The sequence below is a fragment of the Sycon ciliatum genome, chromosome 9 (assembly GCF_964019385.1).
Source record: "Sycon ciliatum chromosome 9, ocSycCili1.1, whole genome shotgun sequence".
Taxonomy (NCBI): domain Eukaryota; kingdom Metazoa; phylum Porifera; class Calcarea; order Leucosolenida; family Sycettidae; genus Sycon; species Sycon ciliatum.
The window spans coordinates 24,563,224-24,580,754 of NC_088651.1; the positions used below are offsets into that span (position 1 = coordinate 24,563,224).

Genomic DNA, 17,531 nt, shown 5'->3' on the forward strand with positions numbered 1-17,531 from the left:
CATATGCCCAAGTCCCTTTCTGGTGTCGCTCTCTATATGTTATCCTCGACCAGACCTCTCCTAGAAAGACGACGAATCATGATGTGCTGTCTTATCCATCGTATTAGACTTTCCAAAATACCCCCGCATCTTAAACCATTTGACTGGTTCCGACGGGATAGCTCCACTAGGATTTTTTTTCCTTGGCTCTTCATCCGGTTCCATTCTTGCACACCTTAGAAGTTCTTTATCGCCGTATACTGCGCATATTATTTCGTACAGGTCGTTTCCTTAGATCTCATATGAAGACTTGTGTGCTGCTGTATCCACTACCATTTTGCAACACTACCTCGCGCTTCCAAGTGCACCCGGGTACATTCCAAATTTCTTGACTAGCACCCTGCTCACTTGCAGTTTACGTCGGGTGGTACCACCGGAAGCCGCGTTTGTCTCCCCTAGCTAGGTCTACCCTATTGGCAAATTCCCCTTTCCTTTCCTACTACTCCACGTGGCTCCAACTGCCTCCCAGTGTTAGGCAAACTCCAGATCTGCCCAAATTCCGCACCCTCGTCAGACAGCACTTCACTATCTTCCAGCACGACACAAAATCACAGTCACCACTTCCATTGCATAGGTCGATCGGCACGCCAGCGCTTTGTAACTAGCTAATCCCTCAAGTGTTGTGTACGTGCCTTTAATTTTCTTTGTTCTCTTCTTCCGTGGTTGGTCGTACCCTCTACTCAATTCAATTGGCTGTCTTGACATGCTATGAGGTGCAGCATTAAATAGATACTTGAAGTAGATACTAGATACTACTGGCAAGAGAAGGCGGATAATGTCAATTCTCTACGGCCAGATCCCCGATCATACTTTAGTGGCATACGCCAACTTTAAATCGCAGCGCTTCAGTCTGCAACAAGTAAGTTCCAGTCAGAGTGGCTGATGAGGAAGGGAATAATTATTATACATCCTGATGTGAAGTGGAACTTACAAAAAGTCAGTGACTCGAGACTTGTCCACCGCAGTGACACTTCCAGTGTTTTAACGGCCTCTGCACCATCCAACAATATCAGCGATCCTGAGTTCTCCGTCGAGGAGGTGACAGCAGGCAACAATCAGCAGAGAGTCGGCTGGGCTGTGGGATGTGACGCCATCAGTGCTGGTCTGCTGCCAGAGAGCGCAGACGTGTTATCCCTCTACAGTCCCTTTCAAAAAGATTTGCAATCCTGGCGATCGCCTGCGGAGTTTGGCGTCTTACCGTATGAGCACTCGAGCGCTGCCTGGAAAAACTCACTGTGAACTCGAAGAAATATTCCGCGCGAAAGCAGGAAAAATGACAACTCACTCACGTTGATACAGTCATGTACGTCTGGTTTACAACAAACGAGTTCTTCCTCGTATCGATAATGGAGTCAGAGAGGACAAGTCGAAACGAAAGTGTTGTAAGTGTTGACGAGCGGCATGGGTCCGAATTCGTGTTGTGACCAAAATAGTTTCTTTGACCTGCTACGCAATTTAGGCCTTGACGGATTATGCTAGCATAATTTTTCGCATAATTCCTACCAAAATCGAATAAGCGCATAATTCGAGGCAAATTGCATACGGATCGCATAAATTGGAATAATCCGACTGTTCGCATCAAATTCCATACAGTTGTACATGTTTTACAAGTACAAGTACAAGTAGACACACCAGGAAGTCGTAGGTTTACGACTCCATTGATAACATGTCCAGTCCACTACAATCAGTGACCCGGGTGACGGTCGTAGCTAGGTCGGACGGTGCGTTGACCCCGTTGAACTTTTGCTACTACAGTACAACGCCCTCTACAAAAAAATTCCCCTGTTATTTTGCACAGAACCATCATATACATTAGCAGCATATGTGAGCATGATGCGCATAATATGATAACTTTTAGCATAAAAATAGCATAATTCTGCCATTTTTTCAGCAATGCGAAAAGCATAATTTCACGAAAATATTGGCATAATCCGTCAAGGCCTAACGCAATTTACTCACGGTGTGACTTCGACGACATCGACACGGACTCATTCCCAAGGCCATGACTTGGCAAAGCTATCCGTGTGGCTTCGACGACATTTTGAGAAAAGCAGACGCTTGTGAACGCTGATAGAAGACAGCGTTGACTGCTAAATTCAAATAAATTGGCTATCTTGAAATACTAGAATAAATCTCAAAAAGCTACAGCGCGATGACTTCCATATTCACTCACACCATTGCAGTGTTGTGGGTGTGTTCACATGGCGTGAGCCAGTCAAGTGTCAATCAGTTCGGCAGGAAGCGCGAGCTCCAACAACAACAACAACAACAAGTCGTTTGGTGCAGCCATCTTCTTTGTCTTGTACCAGCTTGATCACCAAAACAATGAAGAAAAAAAGTTTGATTTGAGGATAGGTTGGGATTTGAACTCACAACTTCATGGTCAGCAGACAGCATTCATAACCACAAGGCCAAAGAGGAAAGGATAAATCGTGGGTTTTGATAAAAATCGATACTGGCTTCCTGGGCAAATTGTAAACCATGGGAAAAGGCCGGAAACCTGGCCGAAATTCTAACTCCTTAACGGCTGATCCAATTGTTCCGAAACCTTCACAGAACAATTTGCCGTGTCCTCACAAGCCATTCTATGTACTTTGTTGTCCAAAGTTCCCTTATCTTCATACTTTTTAAGACCCAAACCTGATTGTAAATCTTTTTGAAACAGACTATAGCTCGCTGCATCCTTTAATGCCACCACACTGCAGCACCACTGCCCGTCAGACATGCGCTGCGGGATCCTTGCACCACTCCATCAACCAAGAAAACATATTTGTGCTGCAAAGAGCTATCCACCCGTCATGCTGCTTTCCGTGGTCCGGAAAGTACTTACCAGCATTCTCTGCCGTCGTTCCGCACCAGTGGCGAATGCACTTGTCAAGGAAAGCAAACCTGGATTCCGTGCAGGAAGGTCAACAGTGGATGGAGTACACTTGGAGGATATATGTCCGAGCGGTCATTGCTGGGAGATTGGAAGTATTCTGCAGCATTCTAGGAATTTAGACGCGCATTTGATTTATTGCAGCGCCACATCACTACCTTTGTCCTCCAGCTGTCAGCAACCAGGACCTAGTTAACACAAACACTAAGAGTTCGTAAGGAAAGATCCATTACTTCCATGATGGCCATCATACATACCATTACAACGACGGACAGGGCCAAGCTAGTTTCCTGAGTTCCATCATGGTTGCAAGGTGGGCCGGATCTGCCCCGTTCGATCTGCTTTTGGCCTGGTTTCCTGCCAGAGCAGCTTGCTACTCGTGCGTGTGGCGTAGCCGATATCAGTTCCTGTCGTCCAACGTGGTAAAGGTTCGCAGACTTAGAGCAGTGCATAAAGGCCAAATAAAACCAGCTTTGAGTTCATTCTCGCGATTTCAAGACACTGTTGAGAACGATTTGGTTAGTATCAGGACAACTCGTCACGAACACTGCCAGTGAGGTACTAACTTACACTCACCCTTATGCTCTTCCCCGATGTGGTGTATGTCGACTAAGTCAGTTAGGTGGATTGCAAAGCCATCTTTTTGGAGTAATGAGACAGTGTAGGAAATGAAAATGTCCCATATGCAACATTCATTATTCCTCTTTTAAGAGTTTTAGAAATGTGGTAAATTTGTCAGGAAATGACTCAAAAACTGAGGTTGCGTACAGTCCACCTATTCAAAGGCATTATATCTGATGTTCTTGTGTCCTGCATCAGGACCGCAGCACTGTGTATAGGGACATTGAAGTCATGACGCCGGTGTCAGTGCAAGGCTTGGTGGCCATTCTCCTGCTGATGGCGGGGGTGGCCATGGCTGCACCAGCTACAAGCTATGCTGACGACTTGGACTTTGATGATGAGGTAAAGGTCGGGGAGCTAACTGTTAACACCAAGGCTGATCTCTTCCGTTACCCGAATACTGCTCCCTCCATGTGAGCCAGATGCTAGCTAACAGTACGTCTAGAATAGCTTATCCCCTGATGTACCCCTTACCCCATCCACATACATGTACACCGGTACTGGTATACAGGGAGACATAGACAACAGCAACAGCACGCCATTTTGACGGGAAGTCGGTGCAGCCTGATGTTGTGCTGCCTGATGTTACTAAATATAATAATGAATATTGTATTATTGCCTCTCCTTATCTCCAGCAAGTAGAGGATACATTGGATAAGACCAGCAACCGGATCGACAAGATCATGGATGAACTGCAGCAGCTCTCCCTGGAACTTGGTCAAGATGAAGACGAAGCGCTAGATGGAGATGGTAAGGCGCCGCGGGTCAAGACGAGCATGATCGAAATCAGCATGTACAGTGTAGCTCCGCAACATTCATTGGTTTGAGGGAAAAATGCAAACACGAAAAGTGAGAAGAAAAAAATGACTATGTCACCACCAGGCCTCGAGCCAGGGACCTTCGCTTGAGACGAAGTGCTTGAAGGAGATGGTAAGCCCTAGATCGAGTATGGTCGAACTCATCTTGCAATTACAGACCACTACTCGCTACTTCGTGAAGGTTCCGACTGCGTATCGTTGCTTCGATCCGGTGGTCCAGAATTCTCAGTGCTACGGCCCTGCATGGCCTGTTATACTTTCGCACACAGAAATCACATGAAAAGTTTCCTGCCAATTTCCCGTTCCATACTAATTTTAGTTAGTGTCCTATGGGCAAGTGTGTTGTACATTTACATGTATACAGTGTTGGTGTGTGACTTCTGTTTTCTTTTCCTCTGTGGATTGAACCCACCAAATGTCCTGTGTTTCCGTTGTCAGAGGTCAGAATCAGCAAGCGTGATCCACATCACAGTGTGCCAGTTCTGGAATATGCTGACTTCCTCGATGCAGACCAAAAGCCAATTCCGCAAGTCAGTAAGTGCGCGTACAATGTAGTATTTGCCAGTGTCATGACTGGTGATCGTCCTAACGTGTTATTGTATGCCAAGCTCGTTGGCACAATGTACATGTACACAATTATCTACATGTGCATATTCATTGCATTACAAAGTAGGGCTGAGATGTTGCGACTTTGAAGGCAAATACATGACTGTGCGTGCAGAAGAATGGGCCTGCTCCAAACGCTCGTACGGAGCTCGCGCTTCATGCCGACTGACTGACACTTGCCTGACTCGCGAAGTAGTTTGTGAAAATACAGAAAGTCGCGAAAGTTGCGATTTCGTCCGAAACAACAAAGTAATTAGTTGCGAAAAAAGTGGCGAGCATCTTTTGGGAAAGCGCTACGCAGGGTCAGGCGTAACCATGGTAACACACGTTACAACTTTACTGTACATGTACATGTACCTCCGACCCAACGCACAGAGTTGAGATGTTTTGCGAAGGCACAGCGCTACACGTGTAGCGACTCTGACTCACGCTGTATATTTAGGGACCGCTAGAAAATCCGCTGACTCAAGCTGTATGCTATTTACTGTAAACTGTAAAGCAGGTTTACTACAGTTCTTTGACTAGTAAAAAAGAAAGTACTCTAGTACATGATCGTACTTTATAGTACTAGCACATCGAGCATGCGTATTTTGTCCCCATCGTCCTCAGTAAGGCTCAGTTGCACTGGCGGGCAAGGCAAAGCAGCGAATCTATTCACGAATCGATTCGCGCAATTCACATCACACCGAGTGAATGGATTCCGAATCGATTCCAGGGCTCATCACATGAAAATGGAACGACTTGAATGCATGCGAATGGATTCATGAATCGAATCAAGTGTGTAATCGAACGCAGCCATTGGAGTCTCCAAACCGTGAGAAAAATGCTGTTGGTTTGACAGCATACTAAAGGCCACTGTTTCCGAACACGGTGTCCGCCACCTTGTTTCGTGCTGTCAACCCAACAACACACTGTAGTAAAATTAATACAGTTGTAGTTACTTGAGTAGTACATGATTGTAGTAGTAGTACTACTACTACTACTAATACTACTACTACTAGTCATGATGTCCTGCCTGCCGAGCAACAACTGCATGCATGCAGCCGCTAGGCTGTACTGTCTGTAGTCTGCAGCCTAGCGATGCACTGGATTTCCGCTCCGCTTCAGTCATACTAGTCATTTCCGCCACTTTTTTCCCGTGCATGCAGTCGTCGCGTCGACTCCAGTCCTGCACCATTGTACTGTACCAGTCCTACTGTTTCAGTACTGACTGTACCTAGACCTAGTAGTAGACCTACCTGACCTTGCGATGCTTGCTCCGGAAGCCATCGACAGTGGCGTACAGGAGAGTCATCCGTGCATCCGTAAACCGAGTTGTAGGAACCTTATTTTCGCAACGGCGATGTTTCAAACTTCAACAGTATGTTTGGCTCACTTGTTCGTAAATTAGCTTCAATTTCTTCAGGTTGTGAGAATGATTTTGTGTGAGTTCGCAGAACGCTAGGGCCGGGTTGTTGGTGGACGCTGAGAGGATGGCCATAATTATGGTGACCTTAGCAGTGACTGTAAAAGAGGAAAGCTGGCACTTGTGTAGTGCTGCACGTATCGTGGCTTGGACACGGCCAGCGAATATACTTAGACGCAGCTGATGTTGGCGAAAGTGACGATGGCACAAGGTAAACGCTGTAACTCGAACAAAGAATATATTGGCACCTCTCGAAGAGTTCAGTTCAGAATATGCCACCTCCTTGGCTGGGACTCTGCTATGCTGCCAGGTAAAACTGTATTGAACAGAATGTGAACATAGAAAGGAGCTGAGGCGAACTGATCAAATTCAGGGCTCGCCACGACCATACAAAAGTCAAAAAGCGTCAACCACCAATTATTTGGAAAAATGGTGACGCCCCCCCCGAGAGGCCAGAGTTTGTGCAGTCATAGCGGCTATGCACCCAAGTTCATGCGGATCGATATACAGCGATGTACGGTATAGTCGTAGTATACACTGTCCCCGGGGAAAATTGCGGAAAAAATCGCAAAAAAACGCGGGGAAAAACGCGGCATAATATGGCATAATTTGCGGTGAATTCGCGGTAAATATGCGGTAAATATGCGGTGAATAATATTGATGTGCGGCAATTTTCAGTGAGTATGTAGTGAAATCAATCAGTTACAAGTCTCTGGTGTAAGCACTCGTCATATTTGAGTAAAAAGCCGCCAAGATGAGACGTTGCTGACCGAACAGGGCACTGTGTGTACGTGTAGTGCAAAAAAAAGTTCAAAAAACGCGGGAAAATTGCGGAAAACGCGGTCTTTTAAAAAATCGCAAAAAACGCGGAAAAAACCGCGGCCGCGGAATCGCAATTTTCCCCGGGGACAGTATAGTCAACGCGAACAGTTAAATTGTCCTTATTCGTGAAGTGTCGTTACACCCAAAGTCTCATTATATGTATACAGTTAGATGGGACTTTGCCCTGGACATGGAAATTCTGTCGTTATTCGCGAATTGTCGTTATAACCGCAGTCGCTATTAGCGAAGTGGACTGTACTGGTATTTTACGACTCCCTGGTCTAGTCTGTACGGGGAAGCGCCCTTGCCAAAGCGAATCTTGTTAATTGTATGTTTGATGCTGAGAAAGTCACGCGGCGAAGCCTTTCTCAAAGCCATCTTGGTCATTTTTCTAAATCTACTGGTGGGTATCGACCAAAATATGTCCGCGAGGTACTGGTGAACTGGAGTCCTGGCATCTACAAGAATTTTCCGCGCCTAGCTAGCCAATGTTGTCAATAGAACTCAGCGTTTCCTGATCGCTACTCGGCACACTCTTTTCTGTTTGGCTACGCAGCTTTCACGTTGCGAGTACGATTGGGGAATTTCCTGGCCACAAATGAATCTCTTAGTCATGACCATAATGACAGGTGACTGGTATGATCCCTGACTGGCCTGAGTGCTTAGCTTGAGTCAACACGAAGGTAAAATCTTCACTTGGAACGCTTGCTGTCTCCTCCGTCCTTTCTTGTTGCACTTTCAGATATGCGCACGGCTGCCAGGTTTTGTTGGTGTGCGCGGGAACGCGCGGCCGACCTTGATGTCTTAAAAATAGAGTAGAACCTCGGTTCTACTTGGCTGATTCTCACCTATTTCTATTACTCGCCGCCTTTTCAAATATCCACAATACCAAAAATGATGTAAGGAATACAAATATTTGAAAAGGCGGCGAGTGTAAGGAAATAAACATTATAAAGATCAAGCCATTCCCTGTACTATCCTTGCTGAGAAGGGCACGAAAACGTTTGATATCTTATGAGAAATGCCTAGTTGACTGGATGTGCAAGATTGTGGGACCTACCTTTGTTTGGAGATAGGTATGATTATATTATGGTTTGGTTGGGAGGGCAATAATGGATTTTCAGTGTCTCACTATCTGACTGTAAACATATAATGAGACTTCAGGTATAAGGACACTTCGCGAATAAGGACACTTTACTGATGCCCCCGAGTGTCGTTATACGCGAAGTTGACTGTACGTGTGCCTTCAGGGAATAGTATCGATCCTGTGGGAGAACAAATCATCTAAACTAAATCCTTCCACTCTAGGCCAAGGCACAATCACACTCCCAGGCCATCAGGACAGGCAGTTTGGTTCAAACTGAAAGATTGAGGATTACAAAAAAGGAAGGAAGGTAAACATGGTTAAGGAACAACAAAGCTGAAAGGAACAAAACTACAGAGCCATCACCATGATTGTTGAAAAGTCGTGTCTATTGACATCTTTAAAAACTACATGTGCATCAAGTATACTTGACAAGAATAATGGCGATCGCAGTTCAAGCCAATCCTGGTTGCTGAAGCAACAGAATTCTAAATTATGGATACGCGTGCGAGCAAAAGGAATCAAACAAATAAAGTTTACGCGAAGCGATCAAGTGAGCAGAAACCTGATTCGAAGAATTGGAGGTAAGAATTACAAATCATTGAATATAATTGGGTGTTCAATGCAAGTTATAATTGTCACCAGTCATGCCTACTCGCGATGACCCAACAATCCGTTTTGTTCTCCTTTCTTTGCAGAGGGATTCTGGGAGCAAGACCTGAGAGGAGCCAACGTGATTCAGGACACTTGGGTTGGTGTTTTGAAGAACGGTATCAGCGATGAAGGTAAGGCCACACTTGTGCAAATCTCAATGCACTGCTATATACCTGGGATCCCATAGGTGTTCTGGGTACCTATCTATTAGTCTTAGGCACTGTTCCCATAAGGTTATCCGTTTGGACTCCAAGCAATCAGTCAGCACAGCGTGACTCGTACTGCAGTCCTGGGAGTGCGCGCATTCCATGAGCAAGTCAATTTTTACATCCCCCATCAGTAAGATTTGATTAGGCTAGTGACATTCATGCTTCAGGTGCACTAGAGTTCTGTTAGCACCCCAGCAGCCCAACCGGTAGGGGTAACAACTGGTAGGGATTTTCCAGTTCAACACCTCAGCACCACAAAGCAGTGTGAACCCATGACATACGTGGAGTTATGGTAAACGACGCTGTTAGCTCGCTGCTATATAGAATCAATAATTATGATAACAGTGAGCAACGTCCTTAGAAAAGTATCATCGAGGCCGCGACCACTATTTCGTATGATTAGAGGAACTGGAAAATATACATTATTTCTGTAAACGTAGTGCTTGAAAAAGATTACGTTGGTGATATTCCAGCCTGTAAATTGTTACCTACGCCCCTAACTGACTGAAATAAAAACGAAAGGGTAACACCACGAACAAAAACAGAACCGGGAAAAGCCGCATCGTATGCAACACTGGAACTACGGTATTAAAATAGACCACTCACAGTCCACCGCAGGGTGCACCAGTCCGCCAAAGTAGAATGGTCGAAGGCCATGAATAGCGTGAAAGAACAGCCAGTAATGATTATGATTAGACTGGTCCACACAGGAACAATAAAAGCATCACGTCTACGTGCGCACGCAGCATAAATGACACCAAAGAGGGGCGTGTTGATTCGTGCATGCATTGGAAATACGATGAAAGTATTGACACCAAACCCTAGCGGCAGTGATTTGCCATGACACCATACATAGACAAATGAAAGAGGTTCACCTTCCACTCAACCCCATTCAACCAAAATAGTCCTGCCGCGTTTAGAAAGACTGTTTTCGGCTGAAAAGAGGCACGAAACCGACTATAAATTTCCAAAAAATGGGTTTGAAATCTGGTTCTCCATAGGCGAGTATTTTGCCATAGCATGACTGTCATAATTTGCGAAGCATGCCTGAATTTCTAATTCCCTTACACTGGGCAGTAACGGCCTCAAGGAATTCTTGCACGGGTGACACTGTTTAGGATGTGAAGTTGTATTCACGATATAGACAACTGTACGTGGCAGACAACCAAAAGTTACAGCATCAGTTTTGGGTGAATAGACACAGGTGTGGTGGTTCGGGGATATGACCATCAAGAGCCGGCTGAAGTTGCCCCTTGTGATATCCATGTTAATACGCTCGTACCTGATCACGAGCTGTGCGTTGACGTTAAATTTTGGCCGTGACCTCTCTAGGAAACATCTTTCTACTGTGGCATTGGCTCTCTTTCTTGTCCTTTGCAGGATACGCAACTATCAGAGGAACGATGCGTGAAATGGCAAAGGCATATTCCAAGGAGCTACAATCTAAAAGTAAGTATCGCCCAGAAACGGATGTTACCATTCTTGCTCCACATATACAGACATACATTGGGACATTGAAAACAATAGCAACATCACACAATTTGAAGGGTAGTTGGCAGCAGCCAGATGGGAGCCACGAATCATTTCTCCCTGCGATTGGCTGGCAAAAACAAGAAACTATTCCACATGGGTTATGGGCCATTACACGCCCGATTGGTTGAGAGACTCGCCTACTCTCCCCTGACCCACTTGTGAGATCTGCATTTGCCACTAAGGTGTACAAGGCATAGGCATAGTGGTGGCCTGCGGAAGCGAAGGCTAGTCTGTGTGTTTCTGAACATTCAAGCGATGCCAACGCGAGCCCCGCGAATTATTATTATTATTACTCCACATGACAGTTAACCGGCTTTCAGGAATCCTTCACAAATATCATCATCTGCTGTATGAAATCACACAAGGAAGCGCACAGCCTTTTTTCTGTCTGCAATGAGTGCTTCATTACAGAAATAACATATAGAAAAATGGTCGGCTGTGGCTAGCGAATGTACGTTTCGCATACTGAATTTTTTCCCAACGGCCGTTAACATCTCCAATACTAGTGCGTCTCCAATTGAAATACATTTTGAGTGTGGATCAGAGATATAAAAGGACACGTCTCTAGTAATAGTACATGCCGGAATGATGAGATGGGCATTGTCGGGGTATAAGTGGTACCATGGTTCATTTCACTTCCCTTTTCTCATCCGCTTATCATCTTTACGTCTTTCTACTTTCTACACTCTGTATTACCATTGTTGGATTTTTTACTGGGAACACAGCCCTACAACGAGACATGTGGATGTATCCACAGCCTTACAATATCATTATCATGAGCTGTTTACCAGCCAACCCAAGCAATAAATCTTTCAAGAATCATTAAAAATAAATCATCTCCAGTACAGCTCTGTCCATCTTTGAAAAATCTATAAAGCAAAAAAAGTCCAAGGAACTACAAGATTTGCTATAATGTCCACTAAAGCCACCAGTTACTAAACAATCAGCTCGTACGCTAACATTGTACGACACTGACCGACGGTACTGACGTTCTACAACTAACTGGCTAACAGCTCTAGCACATCTTGGGTGCGCACTTCAACAGCCTTCCAAGCTTGAAAGGTTCTAAGTTATATGATAACAAAAGACGGGAACATGAATGTTATCGCATGAGCCGATTGTTCAGTAACTGCTGGTGTTAGTTGACATTATAGCGCATCTTGTTGTTCCTTGGTCCTTTTTTACTTTTGGTAGAAATTTATCCTTGGCTCTCCATCTGTGTCCAAAATAAAAGTAAATTTTATTGGAGAGAACACGGGATACGGGAGAAAGACGAAACGTGTGCGTATATGTGTGCTTATGTGTGTGTGTGCGTGTGTGTGTGTGTGTGTGTGTGTGTGTGTGTGTGTGTGTGTGTGTGTGTGTGTGTGTGTGTGTGTGTGTGTGTGTGTGTGTGTGTGTGTGTGTGTGTGTGTGATGAACACGGTCCTTGAGCCGAAGGCGTGGACCTTGCTCCTTGGATACACCATGGTTTGCAACAGCCCAGGATCGACCTTTGCGGAGATCGAGTGTCGTTGATGTTGTGCCTCCACCACCACCATCTAAGCCAACTGTGCACTGCAGTGTTTGCGACCGCCATCTTAGTGCGTCTGGGTACAAGCGCCATAGGTGCAGTGCGGCCCGTCAACTTCCTGTCAGCCAACAGCCTGGTGCAAAGTCGTGTCAGCTTTGTGGTAGATGGTTCAAGAGTGCTCGTGGGCTGAAGGTACATAAGTGCCCTCTCGCAGGTTCCTCCCAACAGCCTTCGAACTCTGTCGATCCTGCACCTCGCCTAGTGCTTCAACACCAACATTGTTGCCCATTCCACTGCCCATCATGTAATCGGTGCTTTCGATCTGCTGCTGGATTTAAACGGCACAATTGCGAGCGTGGCAAGCGACCAACAGCGAGGGAGCGTTTTGAGTTCAAGTTCTGCTGTGCGTGCGGCGAGAGATATCGCAGACAGCAGGATCTGCAGCGGCATGTGGCCGGATGTTCTGCCGCGACGCCGTGATGCTACCCCCTTTGTTCCCCTCCTCATGAGGGCAGCTTAGCCGTTTAACGGCAGCTGTTTGTCAAGGTCCAGGTCAAGGTGTGTGTGTGTATGTGTGTGTCCCATATGGTGCAGTGGTATGTGCAGTCGATTTCCAATCGAGAGGTTGCGTGTTCAATTCCCGACGATTATGGTCGCACACGTCTTTCTTCTCTTTCTCATTTTCCTAGCTCTTCTTTCAGTCTCCTGGGCGGTTACCAACAGCCAGTGTATGCCGGAGTATGTGGTGTGGTGTGTGTGTAAAAATAAAAATAAAAAAAATGAAAAATAGGGATTCACTGGCCAGAAAAAGCCACTTCAATCAGCTGTGTGGTGGATACCAGGCTAAAATTAGTGGTGGTCAATTCATCAGCCTTGCAAGCTGTTGAATGGTGTAATCCCAGCACAAGTTGCTATGTCTAACATAGCTGTTCGCTATCATCGCTTCCGCGATGGGCAGGTCTGAGGTGAATGTGCGTGTGTGTGTGCGTACGTGCATGCTTGTGTTTTCTTTGGGTGTGTCTGTGTATGTGTCATTTTTTTATGTTTATAGAAAAGAAGCCCGTGCCAGACTTTACAGTCAATTACGACACTGTAGGCGTGGATGACAAACCAGTGACAAAGACCGTCACAATTCCATTCAACGGGGAGCCGTTTGGTTTCTATGATTTGCGTGAGTTTGCGACTAATCAGGTGGACGATGACTCGACGGCTGCTGACTACCCATTCACACCGGACCGCGCCAATCGCAAAGCTGCTGGACCACGTGGAATGTATTTCTACGGCCCTGAAGTGTAAGGGAAGGACGAAATCATTAAGAGAGCATGTCTGAGAATACCAAAGTATGTGTGCAAGTGAATCTCTCCGATTTCGCTCAAATTTTGCAGGCATGTCCCCTTTGGGGTATAGATTGATTGTGCAAAGCCCTTGAACAAATTTCCGAAGGGAACCTTGAAACTTGCATGCCCTTCAAAAATGGCCGAAATATCACGCTATTTATGGGGTCTATAAACGAGTCACGCCACAGCGTATAAGAACAAGCTACGAACGAAACTCCATCAAGCCAACATTGCCTCACCTTAGAATAGTTCCTGGAGCAGTACTGCTTAGCCACGCCAGGATCCCAGAAGACCAGGGCCATCACCCCCTGACGCCACAAATGATCGTCTTGAAAATAGCCAATTTACAACCGCTGCCAAAACAGCCAGCTACGTCCTCAATTGGCAAGAACTATACACCGGCAGATAGTAGAACACCTCTTCTAGCGCTGAGGACATGCCCCCCCCCCCCCATCTTCCTTTTGGGGTTTTCTTGTAATAAACCTTTTTGAATTTTTCTGCGGTGGCGCGATGATAGTTGTGGCACGAAATCAGACACGGTAAATCAGCGTGCCTGAGCTTCTGCGAGACTTCTGGGAGCATAAGCGGTACCCAAGTACGTGTGGTGCAAAATTCACGTGTTCCGTTCTTGCAATCTGTGGATTTCTCTTAAAACCTGAAGGGCACATCAAATTAATGTGAAGCGCAGTCTGTGGGTGCAATGTGTGGATTTCGTTGAAAATCAAGACCATGTTTTTTTCAAAGAAATCCACAGATTGCGTCCCTCATGAATTCGCTGTGCCCCTCTAGGGCCACAGGTTGCGCCCCACACGGATTCGCTTTGCTCTCCATGATTTTCAAGGAAATCCACAGATTCCACCCGCAGACTGCGCCCCACATGAATCCGATGTGCTCTTCAGGTGTTTGAGAAAAATCCACAGATTGCACGAACAACACACTGGAATTGTGCACCAAACATTTCCTGGGTGTGCTCCCAGAAGTCTCGCAGAAGCTCAGGCATGCGATTGTACCGTGCATGGTCTGCGCACTCTGGGAATTGTCAGATTGCGCGGAACTGCCTGCGCAACTTGCAGCTTGCACAGGCTATCTGGTATTTCTCAGATTGCGCAAATTCTCAGATTGCTCGGAACACATGCAGCTAGCTGCCCAGCGTGGAAACTTGAAAGTCTCAAGTGCACTAGTGGGGGCCTCTCGATCTGCTCGCTCGTTCTCCTGGCATTCCGTAGCACTTCATCGCCATGGACTTCAAGTCAAACTGTTTTCAAACTGCTCCTCCAGCCTTTTTCCTCCCCAACTTGCTTCAAACTTATAAGCTCTGCTGCGCGTTATCGCTTTGCGTGAGGCCAAGAAACAGATAGTGTCCCTGTACCTCAATTGGCTGGATCAATGTCAACCAAAAAGGATTTTCTCCCTAAGCCTGGTTTTCGCAGAAATTGGGCCAAATGTTAGATGCGTACATTTTTTAGCAAGTTGAAGATAATATTCTGCCGACACCAGGATGTACGCACAGTGATCTGGTGACATTCTTCCCCTGTTGTGTAGGTTTGCAAGGAAGGTGGCCGCGGGTATAGAAGAGCTTGCTGGAGTTGCAGCCAATGTGGTATGTACTTTGTAGAATGATGAGGCATTGTTTTTCATTCATTTGAGGAAGTCTAAAAGTGTTTTCACCAGTTTTAGAAGTCTGCCTGCTTTCAGAAATTTTCATTATCTTTCAATGTCAACCCAACCTATTTCTTGGTCCTAGTCCGATATTCTTCCCTTTGTTGTGTGTTTGTTCATTCGTTGGGACATGTCTGGAGCTGCATGTAATGTGCATGGGTAAGAAGTGTGGCAGGCTTTACGGACACTGTCCGGTTCTCCATCGGAGTTGCGTCTTATTAGTCTTTTCTGAGATGCGCTGTGTTTTGTGCACCCGCAATTGTCCTCCAGCCTTCCTGTCGATCCGACTCGCCGTACACAATAACGTGACTGACCTAAAATACATCAAACGCTCTCTCTCTATCAATCTCTATCTCTCTCATGCTCTTCCTCTCTCTGTGTCAGTCTCTCTCCCTCCCTCCCTCTCTCTCTCTCTCTCTCTCTCTCTCTCTCTCTCTCTCTCTCTCACTCTCTCTCTCTCTCTCTCTCTCTCTTTCTCTCTCTCTCTCTCTCTCTCTCTCTCTCTCTCTCTCTCTCTCTCTCTCTCTCTCTCTCTCTCTCTCTCTCTCTCTCTCTCTCTCTCTCTCTCTCTCTCTCTCTCTCTCTCTCTCTCTCTCTCTCTCTCTCTCTCTCTCTGTCTCTGTCTCTGTCTCTGTCTCTGTCTCTGTCTCTGTCTCTGTCTCTGTCTCTGTCTCTGTCGTCTCTGTCTCTGTCTCTGTCTCTGTCTCTGTCTCTGTCTCTGTCTCTTCTTCTGTCTCTGTCTATGTCTCTGTCTCTGTCTCTGTCTCTGTCTCTCTCTGTCTCCGTCTATCTCTGTCTCTGTCTGTCTCCGTCTGTCTCTGTCTCTCTGTCTCTCTCTCTATCTATCTCTATCTCTGTCTCTGTCTGTCTCTGTCTGTTTCTATCTCTCTATCTATGTCTCTGTCTCTCTGTCTCGCTGTCTCTCTGTCTCTCTCTCTGTCTGTCTCTCTCTCTCTGTCTGTCTCTCTCTCTGTCTGTCTCTCTCTTCTGTCTCTCTCTCTCTCTCTCTCTCTCTCTCTGTCTCTCTCTCTCTCTCTGTCTCTGTCTCTCTCTCTCTCTCTCTCTCTCTCTCTCTCTCTCTCTCTCTCTCTCTCTCTCTCTCTCCTCTCTCTCTCTCTCTCTCTCTCTCTCTCCTCTCTCTCTCTCTCTCTCTCTCTCTCTCTCTCTCTCTCTCTCTCTCTCTCTCTCTCTCTCTCTCTCTCTCTCTCTCTCTCTGTCTCTCTCTCTCTTCTCTCTCTCTCTCTCTCTCTCTCTCTCTCTCTCTCTCTCTCTCTCTCTCTCTCTCTCTCTCTCTCTCTCTCTCTCTCTCTCTCTCTCTCTCTCTCTCTCTCTCTCCCTCTCTCTCTATCTCTCTCTCTCTCTCTCTCTCTCTCTCTCTCTCTCTCTCTCTCCTCTCTCTCTCTCTCTCTCTCTCTCTCTCTCTCTCTCTCTCTCTTTCTGATTATATTCAATAATTTTGGTGTTTGTCATTGGCCTGGTCCATCCCTTGCAGCAAGCAGACGCAGATGCGTGCGCGCGTGAAACTCAGGCCGCAGGTTGTAATTGGGTAAGTACTGGCATATACACTTGGTACATTTTTGTTTGCTGGAAAGGAAAAGATCCTTGAGAAATCTTTCTGGGATTGTGAGACTTTTCAGCTCGTATTGTCGCTGAAATCTTGCCGAATAGATTCATTGTCGAAAACATAAAGAAAAAGGCCTTATGAAGTAGCGCGGTGTGTAGGCAGGTGAAACGGCACCCGAGCATATGTATTCCACAACCCACTCCTATACATGGATGACTTTTTCTATTTTTTCTTCCTGCCCAATGACATTATGTAAGAATTCAAGACATCTGATGATGGTGTTCAATTGGAAACATTGGGAAACCATCATTATTGTTTTTCTCTCTCCGGACAACGGTACAGCAGAGAATTGTGTGAGCAGCCAAACAATCATGCTTTCTTCACTTTGTTTTCGCTGGACCGTAACAACAGATACCATCTTAGTGGTGTAGCAATGAACGAGAGAGCTTGAAAGCTCAGGGTCCTACGCTATGCTATTTGCCTAGCTCATCGTGAATGTTATTCACACTGATGGAAACGTTTTTGCAACACAATGATGTAGCCGATAATGTAACATCTCTTGCGTAGCGGCATAGGTTCCTCAATTGACAGCCCAATGCCTATGTCTGCAGTCACCGAAAATCGAATAGTTTTTCAGGCATGATCACGTTTTTCTCCTGCCGACTGGATGCCTGCTCAGCGGTCTCTTTCTGACCACGCAACTTGGCACAAGGTCCGCGAGTCTCCAAATATCGGGATTTTTACTCCGTTGTTTCTTGTTGTCGGGTAGCCTTTTGCAAGCACGTCGAC

General features: G+C 46.1%; 1 protein-coding gene across 1 annotated transcript in view; it reads left to right on the forward strand.

Annotated features, from left to right (window-relative positions):
- Window positions 1-3,414: 3,414 nt before the first annotated feature.
- LOC135825266 (uncharacterized) overlaps window positions 3,415-17,531 on the forward strand; it is a gene marked incomplete in the record, with an annotated part of 38,884 nt that continues 24,767 nt past the window's right edge. The window contains 9 exon segments of the mRNA XM_065338006.1: window positions 3,415-3,475; window positions 3,737-3,880; window positions 4,174-4,288; window positions 4,795-4,890; window positions 8,972-9,058; window positions 10,517-10,585; window positions 13,234-13,474; window positions 15,062-15,119; window positions 16,671-16,724. Coding sequence (XP_065194078.1) covers window positions 3,770-3,880; window positions 4,174-4,288; window positions 4,795-4,890; window positions 8,972-9,058; window positions 10,517-10,585; window positions 13,234-13,474; window positions 15,062-15,119; window positions 16,671-16,724 — 831 coding nt within the window.